The sequence below is a fragment of the Athene cunicularia genome (genome assembly GCF_003259725.1).
Source record: "Athene cunicularia isolate RWA chromosome 2 unlocalized genomic scaffold, athCun1 chr2_part1, whole genome shotgun sequence".
Lineage (NCBI taxonomy): Eukaryota > Metazoa > Chordata > Aves > Strigiformes > Strigidae > Athene > Athene cunicularia.
In genome coordinates this window covers 90,053,678-90,071,642 of record NW_020799095.1, presented here as the reverse complement: position 1 = coordinate 90,071,642, position 17,965 = coordinate 90,053,678, and the positions used below count along the sequence as shown (strand labels likewise).

Genomic DNA, 17,965 nt, shown 5'->3' with positions numbered 1-17,965 from the left:
TATTCATAAATTGTGGAAAAAAAACCCCACAGAATTTTATAATTTTCTCTTTTAAAAGACAAAGCTGGTCCAAGTTTCATTTCAAGTTGATTACTTTATTTCAATAATGAATATTTTTAAAAGCTGTGTTCCTATAAGAACAATACATATTCAAATTAAATCAACTATTACATTGCAGAGTATACATCTGAATGAAGCTACAATAGAAAAATACACATAGCAACCAGTGTAGGTAATAGAAGATGTAATATGTGTGTGTATGCTTAATAATTTTGGTTGTTTTGTTTTCTTTAGTCTCTATGTATTTTCTATCCTCTCATCTTTCAGTGCTTCATATTAATGGACACTGATTTAAACTTGCAATAATAGATTTAGATGTGAAATGCAACTAACAAACATATTTATAGGTAACTTTTACTGGGCACTTATTAGGAATGCATTTTCAACCTGGGAAGCATTAACTGTAGTCTACAAATGCATAGGCTAAAACTAAAAAAATAAACTAATTAATCAGACACTTAAATGACATCTTGAAGAAATTGTAAGTTTAATAAACCAGTGCAATTCCGAAGAGCTTTTTATTTCCCTAAGTGTGGTTGGACATACCATTGCCACACATTCATTTTAGTAATTTGTGAACAATTAATATCTAAATCTAACTCAGCTACAATTTATTTCTATAAGGCAACTACAGTACAACAGTTAAATGTTCACAGCAGTTTACTATGAGTTTGCTTTGGTGCACCGCCCTTAACAAGCATCCAGATGTTACTCAGGCAAAAGATGAGCCAATCAAATATAACACTGCTGCAATGCCAAGAGAAAGATTTGAAATTCTAATGCTAGATGTGCAGGACTATCTGAGATACCAGTACTGAAGGGCTCTCTTTCAGAAATTAGACTTATTTGTTTATATATTTACTTACTTATTGTACTGCGAAGTTAATGCTATTGCAGCAGAACTTGTGTGAAGCACCAGTGATGTCCAGTGGTCACTTGTGCAATCTTAGATGTTTTTTCTCTGGGAATATCCCTTGTTTCTTAACATTAGTCTAACTCAAATTTGAAATCCTCTTTCTCTCCCTCATCTGCTCAATTCTAATGGTTTGGATGTGATGAGCAATAAATGATATGAAAAGAATTTCCTTATTACTATTGCTCCACATCATATTGATTCTACAACATCTGCCCCCTCCCACGTTTCACATACCTTGAACTCCCAATGTTTGGTAAACCTTTCCATGACTGCCTAATCCTGTTATGAAAATAAATTATTCTGTGAGTGAGAGAAGGAAGATTAAAACAAAACAAAAAAAACCCAAATCAAAAAAAAAGTATTTGGATAAACAGTCCTTACGACTTCTGCACATGGTAGATTTTTTTTTTTTTTTTTACAGCAGTGTCTCAGAAATTCATCAACAGCAGTGCTCAGTATCCAAGACATTAGTTCTTTATTTGTAATTCTGATGTTCACTAAAACGAAACCAGGAGATTTGAGCTCAAATTAGGTGCTTGGGAGAAATAAAGTCCAGCATACAGTTAGGGCATCCTCAAGAAGAATGAGTAAAGTCAGAGATCATGTTACTTTACATAAAATAAGGAAAACATCTAGTAAAGCTACTTTTTGTGTTCCTTTCATTCAACTGTTGGTCAGGGATTGCCAATAGAAGTTTGTATAATCTACTGCATGCAAAACCTAATTGGCATTAAGTAATGGATTGCATCTACCTAGGTAATTGTTGCAGTTGTTACTAATTTTAAGGCAGTTACATTATGAAGCAGAGTACGTGATCCTTGGATGGCATCTTAGAGCTTCAGCGCCTAGCAACTGGTGAACCAGACCGTGATCCAGGTCGGGACCCAGAGCCTCCCTGTGGAGGGAAGAACAGAGGTAAGTTAATTAAAAGGTACTGTATATTTGGGGCTATGAATTGAAAAACAGTCTGTAGTGCCACAGAATTTTAAATATTAGCTAATGAAAATGGCTTGCAGTGGCCTCTAGCATATGGCTGAATGTTACTGGAATTTTCACTTCAAAGAGATGATGCTTTTCATATATTTTCACAGAGGATTAATTTACTCTTCGTTAAATCCCTCATACGGGGCTAGACAGTCTCTCCTGAATTATTTGTAGGTGCATGTTTGCATGTTTTTATTCAGGCCTTCCTACTGAAAGCAGTTTACTTACTTGCACATTCTGGAAATTTTCATTTTTATGGCTACCCCTGATCTGTTTGTACACTTAAAAAAAAAAAAAAAAGAATAATACCAAAACCAAAAACTGCAAACCTTGCAAACAAACTGTGATAATCTCACAGCCAAAAGAACTGAAATGTAATCATTCTGTCATATCTATTAGGGTAAATTGTTAATATGATTGTGTCAACATCAGTCTTGTATGGAAAGCTCAGATGCCAATACAGGAAAAAACTAAGAAATATAACAGGCTGAAACCTGGCCTATTTTTACAGATTTAAAGATTAGGCTAACTGGGTATCTTTTCCCAAGGCTTTAGCAACTTTCTAGGCAAACCTTGAATGATAGGCTAGGACCACAAATGTGAGATAGTGTGGGAATTGTTACTGCAATCAGCTGATGACTGAACTGTTTACTTAAAAAAAATTAAGCATACATGTTTTCTTTCTATTTTTCTGATCTTTCAGTGCTCCCTCCTTAGTTTTACGGAACTGTTTCAAGGAAGATTTAGTGTAATCCACTAGATACTTGGCTTCTTTCAAAGTAAATCTATAGAAAGAGCTATTAATGCCTCCTGCTATAAATAATGGGTCTAAATCAAATGGTCCTTAATAAAACTCTGATATGAGTTCCAAAAGTTACAATGGCTCAGAGAGAGGTTATCTAAAAAGTGGATCTGTTATATGTATATCATCAGATATGTATAAATCCAAGCTAAACAGTTGTGATCGTTATGTAAAAAAGAGATTGTTAAGTTTTGAGAGAAATTATTATCAGATATTTTCAGATGTTCAAAAGAAATTTTACAAATAATGTCATTCTATAGCCACGGTATTCTTGATGTATGTGAACTACACTAAAAAGCTACAAGTGAAAATTAAAAGGTAAATGTCAGGTTTTTACCCGGGCCTCTGAAGAGCTCATTCCTTTTCTTAAATTGCAACATAACAATTCTCACTATGTCCTTGAAGTTTTCAAGCTGTGATTTGCTGCTGTATATGTTTGAAAAACAGTTCTACAATGAAAGATAACGTACCCTAAACCATGTAAGAGACAAGAAATGTATTTTGGTAAAGGAAAGGTGCAGTTATAAGCAGTAAGAGTCTGAGATGATGAGCTCTGCTAATGGGATCTGAGATCTTCTGTCTTGAAGTTAAGATCACTACTGATTGCATTCTTCATGTGTGACTAGTATACTTGGTGATCTGTTATGAGTGAATCCTTCACTATCTTTGAGGAAAAGCAGTCTTAGTTAAAGTAGCTGCCAGTGCATATGATGTGCTCTTCATGTGTCTTTTTGCTGACATGGAACGTGAAAAATCCTCACAACTGACTTGTTTTCCTGTTCTGTTTTCATTTATTATCTGTGTTGGTGGGGCTGTGCTCTGACTCCAAATGGTGAATTGAACCAGGTGATTAACCAAATGTTTATTTTTCATATGACAGTTTTCTAGTTTACCTTACCATGTGGTGTCGCAGCTTCTTGTACTGATGTATTATATGAGCTCTCCCACCTGAGGTGGGAGCAAGGGACTCTTCAAGGTATTATTACATCTCAGCCAAATACATGTCCAACACTGCCCTATACTACCGTTCTGCATCTTACCAGTTTTCTTTCATTTTCAGTATTCTGAATAATTTGGCAGCAGCAGCAAGCTGTGTCATCTCATTCATCTTGTTTTCCAGATCATTTGTGACTTCAGTAACAACAGATCCTGATGTGGGTCTTTGTGGGACTCTGTGGACTTACCTTCTTTCCTGATGGTAACTCTGTATTTTTACCTTTGTTTTCTATCATGTAAGTAGTTACTAGGCCATGAGATAACATTCTGTTTTGTCCATGCAAATCTAATTCCTTCAGAAGCTTTAAGGAAATGTGGTTGTTTCAATCATGGCAGGTTCTGAAGAGGTTTGGCTTCTCTTTTTCCTGGACTCAATTTTTTGTACTTAGAGTAAGTTCAATTGTACTTTACCAGTTTAAAGATTTTGGAAAGAGTGCCCTGGCCCTCATGATAGGATCCCTTATGTCCCTTGTGAGCAGATTTATGCTCATAGAATTTTCCGCTTCCTCCATATCCTGGCTTGTGTCCTTCACCACCCTGCAAAGAAAAATGTTCATATATATTGCAAATTATCACATTCACATTACTATATGCACGTTGTAATCTTTGTGATCACTGACATGTAATACTCAAATGAAAAATATAGAGGTGTTGAAATAAAATAATATTTTATGTAATAAACAAGGATGAAGAAAAATGTTAGGGAATTATCTGAATATACTCAAATCTGAGGGAAGCACCAATCTGTAAGAGATGAATTAATAATCAAAAAATGGGTACTCAGAAGGTTAACCTGTGTGATGAAACTTAAAATGTTTCAGTGTCACCAGTTCTAAGATGTCAAACATGTCAACTAATTTGTGTTCTTCTGATAGTGAAAGAAATGCTTAATGTCTTGAAGGCTTTAATATTTTGTCTTAAAATGCAAGTAATTTAACATGTCCATCTCATATTAAGTCAGACCTGTGGTAGAGAAGTAGAATTTAATTAGTTGTGAGTTAACTGTGGGAAGAACTTGTCTAATAACTGTTTAGGCAGATCACTTCTTACTGAAAGGGCTTGCAAGGAAAGGTGGGATAATAATCTTGAATTAGTGACAGTGTTAGTTTTACAGACTTTATAAGAGCAATTGGAACTGTGGAATAAGTCCCCATCTCATCCCAGCCCTCCATCCCATTTTTGTCCTTCCCAGGAAAAGAAAAATGCAACAGATGAGTCTTCCAGGAGTCTTTAAGGAAAGAGAGCTTTGCCATGCAGTGGATTTTGGTCCCTTTTTGTGCTAAAGCAAAAGAAAATTATCACTGCAAGGCTGTCAAGTTGCTGGATAAGAGCAAGCAACAAAAGTGCCATCTTAAAGTGCTGTGGGAGAAGGGAGGAAAGTCAACAGGACAAGCAAAATAGCAAAATAGAGACAAAACAAAATTATCACGTTGCTGCAGTAGCTTGAGGCAATGGAGCAAGATATGCTTTGGCCTGGTAAATAAAGTGACTGTTATTGAAAGCACATTCATCACCTACCCAGCTAAATCTGGTGAGGGATAATCCTCTTCCCTGTACATGCAAAAAATAGAGACAATGACATGATGATCACTATGGAACGTAGTGTCTGGGTGTACCATACACAGAAGAAGATGAAAATGCCATAAAAAGTATGAAATACTGGCCATATAATGAGGCAGGAATTGAATATAACAATTATTACAGTCATTCCATGAAACAAAAAAGGCAAAATTCTTTGTTATAATTACAAGATCTGACTTCACCAGCCATGGTTTGTCAGTATTATGTACTTTAGAAACCAGCTGAGCTTAGTTAATGTAAGGACAGTTCCTGGTGAGTGAGGTTTGTTTGAAAGCTTTAGCTATTATTGGTTTATTACAGAAAGCAATCACAACATAAATGCAATATAAAATTCCTGCGAGTGGCTTTAATTTGTCATGCAGCAAGTCAGGAAGTGCATGAGGAATAGAACCATGGCTTTTCTGTCTTAGTCCCTTGCTTTAAATACTCCAATGATAACTCCAGGTTTTACTTAGTGCCATTAAAGAAAATTAATCAGGCTAGCAGTTGAATTGGTGTAAATTAGCCCAGAAAAGATCTCGGACATTGCTTGAGCCCCTAGAAACACTTACCTTTGCTTGCATTGGGGGAGGTGTACGGGGTGAGACCTAAAAACCAATACAAAAAAGTTGTAAAACCAAGGCAAAAATACATGTAGGGAATCATCAATCCTTTTGCATATTATCTATGAGTTCGTAGGATTGAGTGCTATCTAAGTACTTGCACTGAGAAGCTCCTCTACCGTCTTAGGCTTTGCCTAGAACACAGCAGATTTTTGTCTATTTTTAAACAGAAACCTTTCTTAATACTGCCAAAGACACAAGGACAAAACCTGTCAATGGTGAAGCTGTATATTTGTAATGGTTGTTGCTGAAATTTGACTATCCCCCTTTTTTTTTTTTTTTTTTTTTTTTTTTAGCATTTCAGTATTGTTTGTGTTTCCAGGTAAAAATTATTTTTATATTTGAATGGCATGATGAGCTCAAAGGCATAGGACAAGTCACAAGGCTCAAAATAATGGCTCATGATTGGGGAGTATTTGATTACTGATGGATCAGAAAGAAAATATTTCATTTCAGTACATAATGAGAGAAGACTTACAATGTTCTTGAAGAAGTGGACTACAGGGTTGTCGTCACCAGGCCGGCCATGCTGAGATCTCTGGGGGATGGACCCTACGTGGTGGCTAGCCCTGGCTGCATGTATATCCTGAAAAGCAGAATAGGCATATTGCCAAGTCAGCCAGGAAGGAAAGATAATCGCCGACTGTATGAAGAGAAGAGTAATTTTCACCAGGAACAGAAAGAAGAGAAAAATGCCTTGGAAATCTACAGAGATTGCAACCTACAGTTGTTAGTGCTGTGAAGGAACAATTTTTTAATACAATGGCAAATATAGAGCATGTATATAGACATATGTTGTGCATATATATATATATGGGTATACGTGTTTTAATAGTACAGCCCAGTGTGGAATTGAACCTGTTATTGGAAAGTTCTGATAACAGAAGCCTTGTAATTTTCCTTTTTCGTAAGTAGGATCGTAGAATGTAATTTTAGAAATGAAACCTGAAATGGAGAAAACCTTAAAATGCTGTTGGGCCATTCTTCATGTGACAGCAGTAATGGATCATGTATCATTTCTCAGTTCCCAAAGACTACCTAACACCGATGATCTGCAAGAGCAATGTTATTTTTAGACTGAGGGAATGAAATGAGACTGACTATACTTTCTATTTGCAGTAGGACTTCCTGAGTAATACAGAAAGAAGTTCAGTAAGCAAAGGTAAAATAAATTACAAAATTAACACATTGTGAAGAGTGAATAACTTGACTGGTACTTAGAGTGTGATGAATCTGTTGTGGTGAAAATAGTGTCAAAAATGCAGTGTAGTTACTGCTATCTGGATGCAGTATGACAAAGTTTAAAAAAGAACTGTTACGTAAGACTGACCCAATTACAGACATCTGCCTATGACTGCAAATGTAGAGGCACAAGGCTTCATGTTCAATGCGACAGATCTGAAGTATGTGCAGTGGGGAACAAAGAAGGTAGGAGAGAACGAATGTAATAACGGTGCTGCAATGGTTCTCTTAGTGTAATGAATCCCTCGAGAATACAGTGACATTATAAGCATCATGTGGACTAAAAATTTTCGTTGGCCCCTAAAGATGAAATGGAAATCCATAGTGAGACAAGTAGCTTGCGTAAGGGCTTCCCTATTAGTACATACTGAGTGAACATTTGACTGTAGAACAGTATGAATAGTTATTTAAAATATACTTTGCTTTTATCACATACAGAAAACATTGATCAGCTTGCAGAGAAAAAGTTTAGTCTGATTGTTGGAGTTTGATTGGTGGGACTCCTGACTCATGAGCGGTTTGGTGATTTTTGAGAAATAAGTTAATATCTGTAGAACGGATTTTCAAAGGTTTGAAGAGTCTTTTTGCACTTTGAGTGAAATGTCATCAGTAGCTTTCAGAATGACCCCGACTGCCTCAATCTATTACTACTGAAAATGGCCGCACAGAGATTTCCATGTTCTAAGACTCCTGAATAATGGTCCCCTGAAACCATCTAGTGTGCTCAAAGCTGCTTCACAGAAGTTTTATTTTGAAGTGATTGGTGTCAGATCTTGTGATCTTATGTGAATTAAATTGATTTATATTATGTTGGATCGTGCAAAATGAGATGAAGTATCCACCTTCATGAGTAGCCTTTTAAGTTACATAATTCTGAAGAGAAATGAAATTCTGTTTAGAAGATTAATTTCCTTAGGATAAAAAATGAACCAATGAAGAGAAGTTCAGCTGGTATTTATCAGCATCATTTTTTGCATGCCAATGTTTTGTAGAGATTTACTCTTTAAAAAACAGGATTTCCTGAATTTTACTGTATCTGCGTGATTTCTGTCGTGTCAGGCAGTCAGTCCAGCTTATACTTCTGCAACAGGTTCTACTCTGTCACTAGTTCCAGGGCTGCCAAAATATTCTCTGCTGCCATGATTAGGAAGAGGGAGCCAGTAAGGTATCAACATGTATTTGGAACAGGTTCCTTCAGCCAGGTGTTTGACTTTTTACTCTGTGTTGAAATGAAGCACTGCTTTGCCTCTGGAACCAGCTGGATGCCTTGTCTTTGGGATAGGTACCGTGATAAATACTGTGGTGTTGCAGATCCGAACGCCCGTCTTTAGCAGCAGGAAGGGGTTTGCCATCTAGCTGCAAAACTATTGCAGTACGTGAAGAAAACTTCAAAATCAGATTTGATTGCATGCAGCCTGCAACTCTGCAGCAGGTGATGGCTTGCTACCAGAAAAGCTGGAGTGATCATTTTTTACAGTTTAGATGAGGTTGAGTTCCTGAACTGCACGTTCTGATCTATTACTAGATGCTAATAATTTTATTACTGAAAAGGTTATCATGTAACACAAACAAATTTTCTTCTGCCTGTGGTGCCAAATGCCAGCACAGTCTTTGACTGGGTCCCCTTTTAAAGCTTAGCAGGTAGTAGCAAGTCTGAAGCCATTTTTAATGATGGCTCTGTATGAATTTAATACCATGATTTTGCCAGTGTTACAAATGAAGTGCTTTCCTTCCATATTATCATCAGCAAGCTTCATCTGTGGTCAGAATATTCCATATTATTCTCAATTTGTGGCAGTTAATTACATGTTCCCTTTAATTTATTGTTAGAATCACTCTTTCACCTGCAGCTTGTTCTTTTGGACTCCTACGGGCGAGCACAAAACCAGTGGCTTTTTTTTCCTGACATTGCTCACATTCATGCTTTATGAAAATAATTTCCCTCAGAAGAGTAACAACTGATTATCTATGGTATTAAAAGTTAAATTTTAATGGATTCAGGCAATTCTTTGCTGAATGAAAGAGAAAACAACTCTGGTTTATCCTGCTAGGATGGGCTACTGAGGTGGTGGTTTATAATTGGACTTTTTTGAAGGACCTCATCTAGTCACTGCACATTTCACCAATACATTCAGAAGACCACCATTTATCTTTAAATATGCTTCAAGTGCTTGGGAAAAGAACAAACCAAAACAAAACATTAACCTTAAAATCTAATAGGAATACAGCCGAGCAACCGTGTTTTAGGAACGGGTGACATTTACTCGTTTCTTTAGTGACGAGTCTCTATCACCCGGCAGCTGCAGCGAGCTCTCCCCACACCTCTTGCAACATCATCATGAATTTCAGTCTTAGGAGCATTGCCAGTAAAAAGCAAGCTTGGCTTCCACATCTATATATTATGAAATGTACACGCAAAGTGTCATCTTGAATTCAGAGCCCTGGGGTACTTTGAAAACAAATGCCTAAAAAAAAAAAAAAAAAAAAAAAAAAAATCTGAAACGTTTGTAGTTGTGAGCAGTCTTTCCTTCCAAAAAATAGGACAGAAGAGAACACTCAGTTTTCACTGTTCTCAGTTTACTTTTTGTTTGACCTTAATAAAGGATCCCTACAAAATCGACTCTGGTGTACATTCAAGAAAGCCAAAAAGGAAAGATCGCTTAATCTGAATAATCTTAATTAGCAAATGTTTGCCAGTACTGGAAGTTTAAGCAGTATCTGGGAGATCTGATGACACAGAGGCTGTTTGCAACTTCACTGTGAAATTAATAGCTTTCAGGATTAATAACGTAAGTAAGAACACTCTTTAAAATGGGTGCAAAATACCCACAGTTATTCTGTAATGGGGAGGGTTTCAGTATTGGAATCCTTTGCAGTGCTTTCTGGTGATAGACATGAAAGTTGCATTGTTTCACTGTGCCACCTTACATATTTTGGCCACTAAAACAAGAGAAGAGAGTACGTTTCAATGTAAATCGAAGAAAACATACAGGTCTTAAGAGCAGTTACACGTTGGCATTGCATTCCCTGTCTTACCTATGTACTTTCACATCAAACTAATTAAATTTACCAGCACAACCTGTATTAATATTTTGAAAGAGCTGTTGGGGAAAAAAAAAAAAAAAAAGGCCATTTCTCTAACAATAGTAATAAGAATCCATACATAATTCAGTATGTGCTGCATTTGGGGTTTTGTGCAACACTATTACATTTCCAATTGGTGTGAAGATAGCTGAGTATATGCTCTTCATTGTTCCAAGACAGCAGGATTAACCAAGTCTCTTCATACTTTCTGTGGCACTTAATAATGGTTAAGGGGTGTTACCACCTGTACTGTAACTCTACAGGAGATTATAGAAGAGGGGTCTTATAGTTTTTGATAAATGGAGCAGGCCCTTCTGGTTTGCACATTTGGACACCGTGTTTGATAATCCAGGTTTGGGATCATACATGCATTTGACTTGCAATGTGGTAGGATTTGGGGGATTAAATTCATTTTCATATAAGCACAATTGCAGTTATGTATTTTACATGTCCTACTTTGTTTTCAGATTTGATGCATAAATATAAAAAAAATGCAGTTAAGGAGCAGCAGACATTTTTTTTTAGTGTATTAGGTCACATATGCACGTAAGTATAAACTTAAAGCTCTAATTCCCAGTCAGTAGGTGATATGCATTAGTGGCAACAGTACTAAGATGTTTTTGAGCACTGAATTTATATCTTTTTCCAGTTCCTTTCAGTATCATGATTATGTATTTTTGTTGCCTACTTTGTGATGTTCTTTAGATTTTAATTTCACATCGTATGACATTTCTGTTATGGCAAAATCCAAACACATATGAAATATGGGAATAGCTGATTTAAAATGCAATCAAACCAAGTAAGTATCTTTTGACATAAGTAAGAATGAAAAGCAATGGACATTTGCATGGGTTCACTGAGTTTCATGGTTCCCATTGGGTTGTCTTCACAAGATACCTAATGAGTCACTGTGCATGAATTTAAAAGAAATACAAAATCTACAAATTTCAGATTTATATAGATATGAAAAGTAGATTTAGATTGTCTTAGGAAACCAAACTGTTCCACAACCTGCAGGATGTAATGCTTAACCTCCACTAAGAAATCTGCAGCTATACTGGTAGACTAAAATCAGCCTTTAAGGGTTAGGTGATGAATGCTCTTCGTGCTGGTTTGTGGGAAGAGCAAACTGGAAAAGCACCAGGTAGTTTGTAAGCCACTCAGTTTATTTTGCGTTGTCCTTGAAATGGGCACCAAATCCAAACTCTAAGGAAATTCCTACCCAGGTTTGACTTTCTGTAGTTCGTACCATTTCAAAACAGTATTCCAAACAGGAATTGAGACGTATCCTTTCAGTGAATATATACACTAATTTTATAAAATTTATTACATACAGTTTGATGAGAGCAATCACGGGAAATGTGACAGGCGCTTGCATACAGAAATTGCTTCGCTGCGGGATTCGGAGGTGCTTTGTATGCGGGGCTTTGTGTTCCTGGGTGTAGCTGACACTGCGTCAGAACCTTCCAGTGCTGCTACCCAGTGTCTCCTCAGGCACTGACAGAATATACAGCACACCTGAAATGTGAGGAGCTATTTCTTCATGCTTATGACAGTAGTACTACACCTACTGTAAACATGCACTGCTAAGCCAGAGCTGGGTTACACTACTGTCACTGCTTCTGTTTTCCATTCACATACAACCTGAGCATGGATTTGCTCTCCGTGAGGGTGTTTGTTCTAGGCTGCTTACAATTTACTGATCTGTTAGAAAAAGCGCTGGGAATGCTGACATCTTCTCCACATGCTGGTCTGATGGTCACATTATAATGAATAAGCTTATTCAGCAGGCTTTTCTAATCACTTTAGAAAGGATGAAGCACACATCCTTGTAATTGTTAATTTTTAGTAATGAGGAGATTAAGACAGAAATGAAATTACTTGCTCAAAGTTACGGAGGATTGGTAGGAAGAGAGATGTAGAGTCAAGGAGATTCTGCCTTCCAGTGCTGCGCTGAGATTGTTAATACAATCTTTGTCTAGAAATAGGTGATGAACAAAAAAAGGGAAGAATTCTTAGCAGAAAGATGGGAATAAAAAACACAAGAGGAAAGACTAGAGATGACTAACAAGTGAGAAACCTGAGGAAGATGAGACGAAAGTCGACATGAAGGAAACGGTGGAGAACACTGACCATCAAGAGAGATAAATGCTAATAATCCAGAACCACATTTCTCCACAACCCTCTTACTCCTTAGTGACTTGACGATTAGGGTTCATAAATTAGAAGGCGAGAAGAAAGAACTACCGGGGAAAAAAGAATAATCAGGATAGTTGTTCAGGATAGTAGTTCTGTTTCATAATGGGTCCTGAGTGAAAGACTAGTGCCATCACACCTTCTGGGTTTCTCTCCATGTCCAATTTATTCTTGATAAATGGTTTCAGGGACAAAACCTGGTGCTTTTATTTACAAAGCATTTTTCTGCCTAACATTAATAATTTGATTCAAATATTCTTTATGATGGAAGTTCCTTATCTGCTTGGACACAGTCTCTGGTGCATCCTCAGCATTGTCCTCTGTGCTCTTTTATCAAGTTGGTACCAAGGACATGGATTAAACCTTGTTGAAATGACCCACTATAGAAACCCAGTACAAGGTTTTGGGGTTTTGTTTTGTTTTGTTTGTTTTGGGTTTTTTTTTTTGAGAATGATCATTCCAGCAAAAAAGAAATTTTGACTAGTATGTATTCTCTGGTATTTTCTAGGGTAGCTTCTGCTACCAACAAACTTCACATGGCCAAGATATAGAAGGCATCATAGATTATAATACTATTCACAATGATAAATGTCTACTTCTAGACTACATATTTGGTGGAGATGCATCTGTTGGTGAGGCTACAGCAAAAACAACATAACATCGTGGGTATGGCTATTAGGAAGAAAGCAGAAATTTGTAAAAATTTTTAAAAGGCCTGTTGCTTACTATTTTCATATAGTTAAGAAGCTCATACAATAAACAAGATGAAGATTATTTAGAAAACAAAAATATAAATACCAGGTGTACACTATCCCTTTACAGCTGCTGAGCAGCATGAGAAAAAAGTTACTAAAACCTTATTTTCTTGAAATACACATTTCACCTCAGATCGCACACACTCACCCACCTACAAACTATTTTATCAGTTCTCACCTTTGAAGGGACTGGCCCAATTTTATTTTTTCTCTGCATTTAATAGGTAAGACAATGACAAGCTAAACTTTTGTAGAGGTTGTTAAAAGTACTGTTACCTATATCAGCATAATTTATGGAGAGTTTACTATTATGAAATAATTAGATATGGCATGCAATAGTATTTGTTTCCAAGAAATAAACTACCACTCCAAGGTAAAATGTCAAATAATGTAGTCAGTATAAAATGTGAGGGAGGTGGACCCCCCAAAACCTAAGGCTTGTAGAGTTTCTAAGAGAAGTTAATTGCAGGATACATCAGAAATGAAGAGTAGATGCATCATAAGAAAAAGCTGAAACGGAGCTAAGGCTCATCTTGGGTCTGCAGCAGTAGACATTTTTAGTATATTTTACAAACATTTTTCATATTACTTTTTAAGAAATTTGGTAAAAGCACCTGAAAAGGGCAGTGGAGGATTTTTTGTGTAGCTCAGAAATGAAACCAAGTAACTTTAGAATGAAATGAATAACTGAACATATCTAACTGGAGACCATTTCAGGAAGGAGGGGAGATATTTTACATCAGCACACAAAATGAAAGCCAGCAATTGTTGCTAATGGGTATGTGCTGATGGAAGGTACAAAACAAGCTCAGGAAAAAAAGCTATTAACTTTTACCTCAATTTTTCTATTGGGTGGTGTTTACCATTGTGCAATCTCAAAATAGCTGAAGAAAAAAAGTCATTAATTTCGGCATTCCAGGATGGAAAGTGCTAAGGATAACGGACTTCTTAATTTCCAAGGAATAGAGGTGGATGGAAAAAACCCCAAACATAAGAAATTTCTTTATATTAAAAACTGTTATTTCTAAATTTGGTTCATCTGCAGATAAGTAAACACAGTGAGAAAAATGTAACTTTTGGTAGAGAAAACCCTCATGCTAAATTTTGAATACATCCATTTGACCATCTCCATGTGAGTTTTGGGGTTCCTGCCTCCCCCTCCCACCCATTTAAACAAACACTCCCTCTGGGTATAAAACAGTAAAATCAAATCCAGACCTTATTCTCAACTGGGCTGTGGTACTGTGCAGTTTTAACACAGAGGAATTACTGTAGAACAGTAATTCCCCCCACAAGCCCCCAGGGCTGCCATCGCTGCCTCTCCAGCAGCTGCAGCTCTGCCCTTCTGTTACCCTGAGGCCCAGGCAAAGTGTATCAGCAAGGTTGTAACTTCACCAAGTACCTGAAAGAACCCTTGGAGCTTTTCTTCAGAGCATGCTATTAGCTCCCTCTGAAACAGATTACTACATACTGTTGGATAGAAGAATCTAGAAATACTCCAGCAAAAAAATGGAAGATGCTATTAGAAGTTTAATGAAAATCTTTTGCTGTAGGCTGATTAGAAACAGTGATCTTTAAAATGCTTTAGTTGATTAATTAGTATTTTAGTCTGAACACATTACTAAGTAAGTACATTTCTAAATTTAAAAGGTAAAAAGCCACCATATAAAAGACAGAAAAAGGGTGAAGTGCAAAGGCTTCTTCTGTCCACTCAATCATGATTTTCTTTTCAACTTCTAATACAAATCAGCGAGCCCCAACTACTCTGCCCCATTTCTGAATAAACCTTGCCCTACAGCTGCATCACTAATACTTTACCAAAAGTTAGTTCTTGCTCTTCTAAGCATCACTTACAGAGCATTTAACCTAGTCTGACTTCCAAATTCCTCTTACAGTTTGTAATAATTACTTCAAGCTGTAATTTCCTAAAAATGCAAGGGATAATCAGTTCCAGTGCTCTGTGTTAATTATAACATGTATATGGTCACACATGTGTGAAATGAATGTGGCAAAATCAATCCTATGTAATGGTGGCTCCTAAAGCCATTCCCTTATGTGCTGTGTGCTACTCACCTGTTTGATACTTGCTTGTTTTGTACAGATTACTATTTTTTAAAACAGACAAATCTAACATGCTCAGAGGCCCACCATACAAGAGAAATGAGCTTTAATCACACTGGCAGTTCTGATACACAAATTAATTTTTAGGTCATTCATCATTCATTACTACCTGCTATGGGAAAGAGAGACTAGATGCAGTTCCCATTATCATAAAGTGAGCACACCAGATTTAGCAGCTTCAGTTCTTTAAAACGTGGTCATTTCCTTAGAGCAGGCAAGCTTTATTCATTTCTGTCCAATACACTGTTTTAACTGAATTTTGTGAAAAGACACACAGCCTCTTTTAATTATCTGACACCCCATTATGTACTATGAAGTAGTTTGTTGCAACTTCTGTTAATGGATTAAAGTACTTAAAACAAATTAAATCATTAGTACACTGGTTTTGTGATGTAAAGAGTTTAATGAATACATAAAGCACATATAAAGCAAAAGATTAAAACAAAATTATTGTTACAACCACCATAAACTATATATAAAAAAAACCATCTGTTTTACAAGCATATTGCTTGCACAGTCAGTTTTACAAAACAGTCTATCACAAGCAATACCACTCCCTGAAATCTAAGACTTAGAAATAAAAATCACAGTATTTACTTAAATCACATCATATACTAGTCAGACTAGCATTGATTTAGCTACTTTTCAAAGTCTTCATGGTGCTGTAGTACACATTAAAGCTCGCACAAGAAATGTGAATAGAGTTCAAGTGCAAAAAGACAAAAGATGCCCGGATATATGAATATACCCATGTCATTATTTAAAACTGTGGTTCCTAAACTTTTTGCCTGTGCATGTTCATCGCAACTCTTTTTGTAGATCCCCATTACAGCAGCTGCTTAAGTCTGGGGTGGGTTTGGAACCACTGTTTCAGAGATGCTGATCCTAAACCCCAGCTCTGCTCAACTTGAGAACTTCAGCCCAGTCCTCCTCATTCCTTGTATCTGTCTGTAGGAAGGGGAAGCCCCATGTACACCTTCCATATTCCTTGCACCCAAACACATATATCTTGGGAAAGAAATACAAGGAGCAAGGCTTCATACAGGCAACAGGAGAACGTTACAAGATTGCATACAAAACCGAAGCAAAATATAAAACAAAAATCGATTTAATCTTTCACTAAGTCTGGCCTCAGCCTATTATTTACTGCCACTCACAATATTTTGGTGTTCCATGTGTGTCACAAATGTATTTTAAAGTTTAGTACGTTAATGCATAATGTTAAACCAGGACACAAAAGTTCTTGTTTCACAATCCAAACTTTGGTAGGAAAAAAAAAAAATAATCATAAAGGAATTACAAAACCATCAACAACTGCTTACAACAACAACTGCGTAAAAGAAAGAAAATAGTGCTCAGTACATACTGATGTTGAATACAGGCTAATATCTAGGAGGCACAAGAAAGATTTGATCATTTTAACAAACTTCCTTATACACTTTACAAATGTTTAGGTAAATAATCTATAAAGATTAGAAAGGAAATAACTTATAGTTACACTACTGTCTTGCATGCTTTTTAAAATGTCTGCACCGCAGCTTCTTTCTGTCACCCTTTAAAATTCTTCTTTAATACAATTAAATTTAGGCTGTGCACAACAATAGCTTTGTTTGAAATATTCTACCTTAAAAATTGTTCTTAAAAGTACAAAATTCAAGCTGGTTTTTCTTGAGTTTGTTATCCAAAATCTCAATGGGGCGGGGAGGGGTTGGGGGAATAACAGCAAACGCACTTGCTGCCCCTTAGAAGAGAAGGGGTATTTCTGTACATTCCAGTATTTCTATTTTTATTTACTCTCATGAGACTCCCGTGCACTTCTAATTTAACTTCAGAATTCCAGGGTAAGGGAGAACCTGCTCCAGAGAAAAAGAGGCCACAGAACAGTCCCCGCTTTGTTCCTACCCCACCTTTCTGTACACAATACTGAATATTATTCGTTAATGTACTTTTCAACTCTGGATGCAAGATGAAAATGCCTCCACAAAGAATTTATAATGTGTTTTGCTTGAATGTCAGCCCTAAATCTGTACAAAGAGCAAGTGTTGTCTTTGCATTCCAGGGCTTGCTGGTGTGGGTAGTTGAGATACACACTCCCACCGGGGCACGGGCTGGCTGAAAAAGGAAGATTGCAAGACAGGCAGCTGCAGAATTGCTTTGAAATGCTTCAAAAATTAATCAGAAATAAGTGCAAGCAAATAAGCAGTGCAGCTCTATGAACTCTTCACTTTCAAGACTTTGAGATTCATCCTTTAAGGTGCTTTTCATGGTATCTTATTTCCCAAAGACCTGATTACTTAGTGGAGTCTAGAAAAGCGTCAAGGGTCTTTATTTCAGCTCATCCATGAACACCATCATCTATCGGTACTCTGACACTACAGAATTCAGCAAGTGGCAACTATTTAGGTTTGAAGCACAAATGAGACTCGGCCATCTAGGTTTCCTCCTGTATACATGTGTATAAATAAATGACACCACAAGCCCTCCTTGATACAAGAAACCAAAAGGCATTGATTCAAAGGCTAAATAAAGAGTAACCAAAACAACTGTCTGCACCACTTGCTCAATATTTTCTGCACTGAAATCCTCCTATGATAGAGCTTCCTAGAACATATTTTCATGCATCAAT

At 36.7% G+C, this 17,965-nt stretch overlaps 1 protein-coding gene across 2 annotated transcripts in view; it reads right to left on the bottom strand.

Moving 5' to 3' along the window:
- Positions 1-74: 74 nt before the first annotated feature.
- The window catches only part of MBP (myelin basic protein), an 87,653-nt gene continuing 69,762 nt past the window's right edge, over positions 75-17,965 (bottom strand). The window contains exons 4-8 of one of the 2 annotated variants that reach the window (XM_026843659.1): positions 6,420-6,527; positions 5,891-5,926; positions 5,277-5,309; positions 4,170-4,295; positions 75-1,871 (exon numbers count right to left, since the gene is read on the bottom strand). In XM_026843659.1, the coding sequence (XP_026699460.1) occupies positions 1,815-1,871; positions 4,170-4,295; positions 5,277-5,309; positions 5,891-5,926; positions 6,420-6,527 (360 nt within the window). In that variant the 3' untranslated portion in view covers positions 75-1,814. The remainder of the gene's footprint in view (positions 1,872-4,169; positions 4,296-5,276; positions 5,310-5,890; positions 5,927-6,419; positions 6,528-17,965) is intronic. The other variant, XM_026843660.1, reaches the window with a different exon arrangement.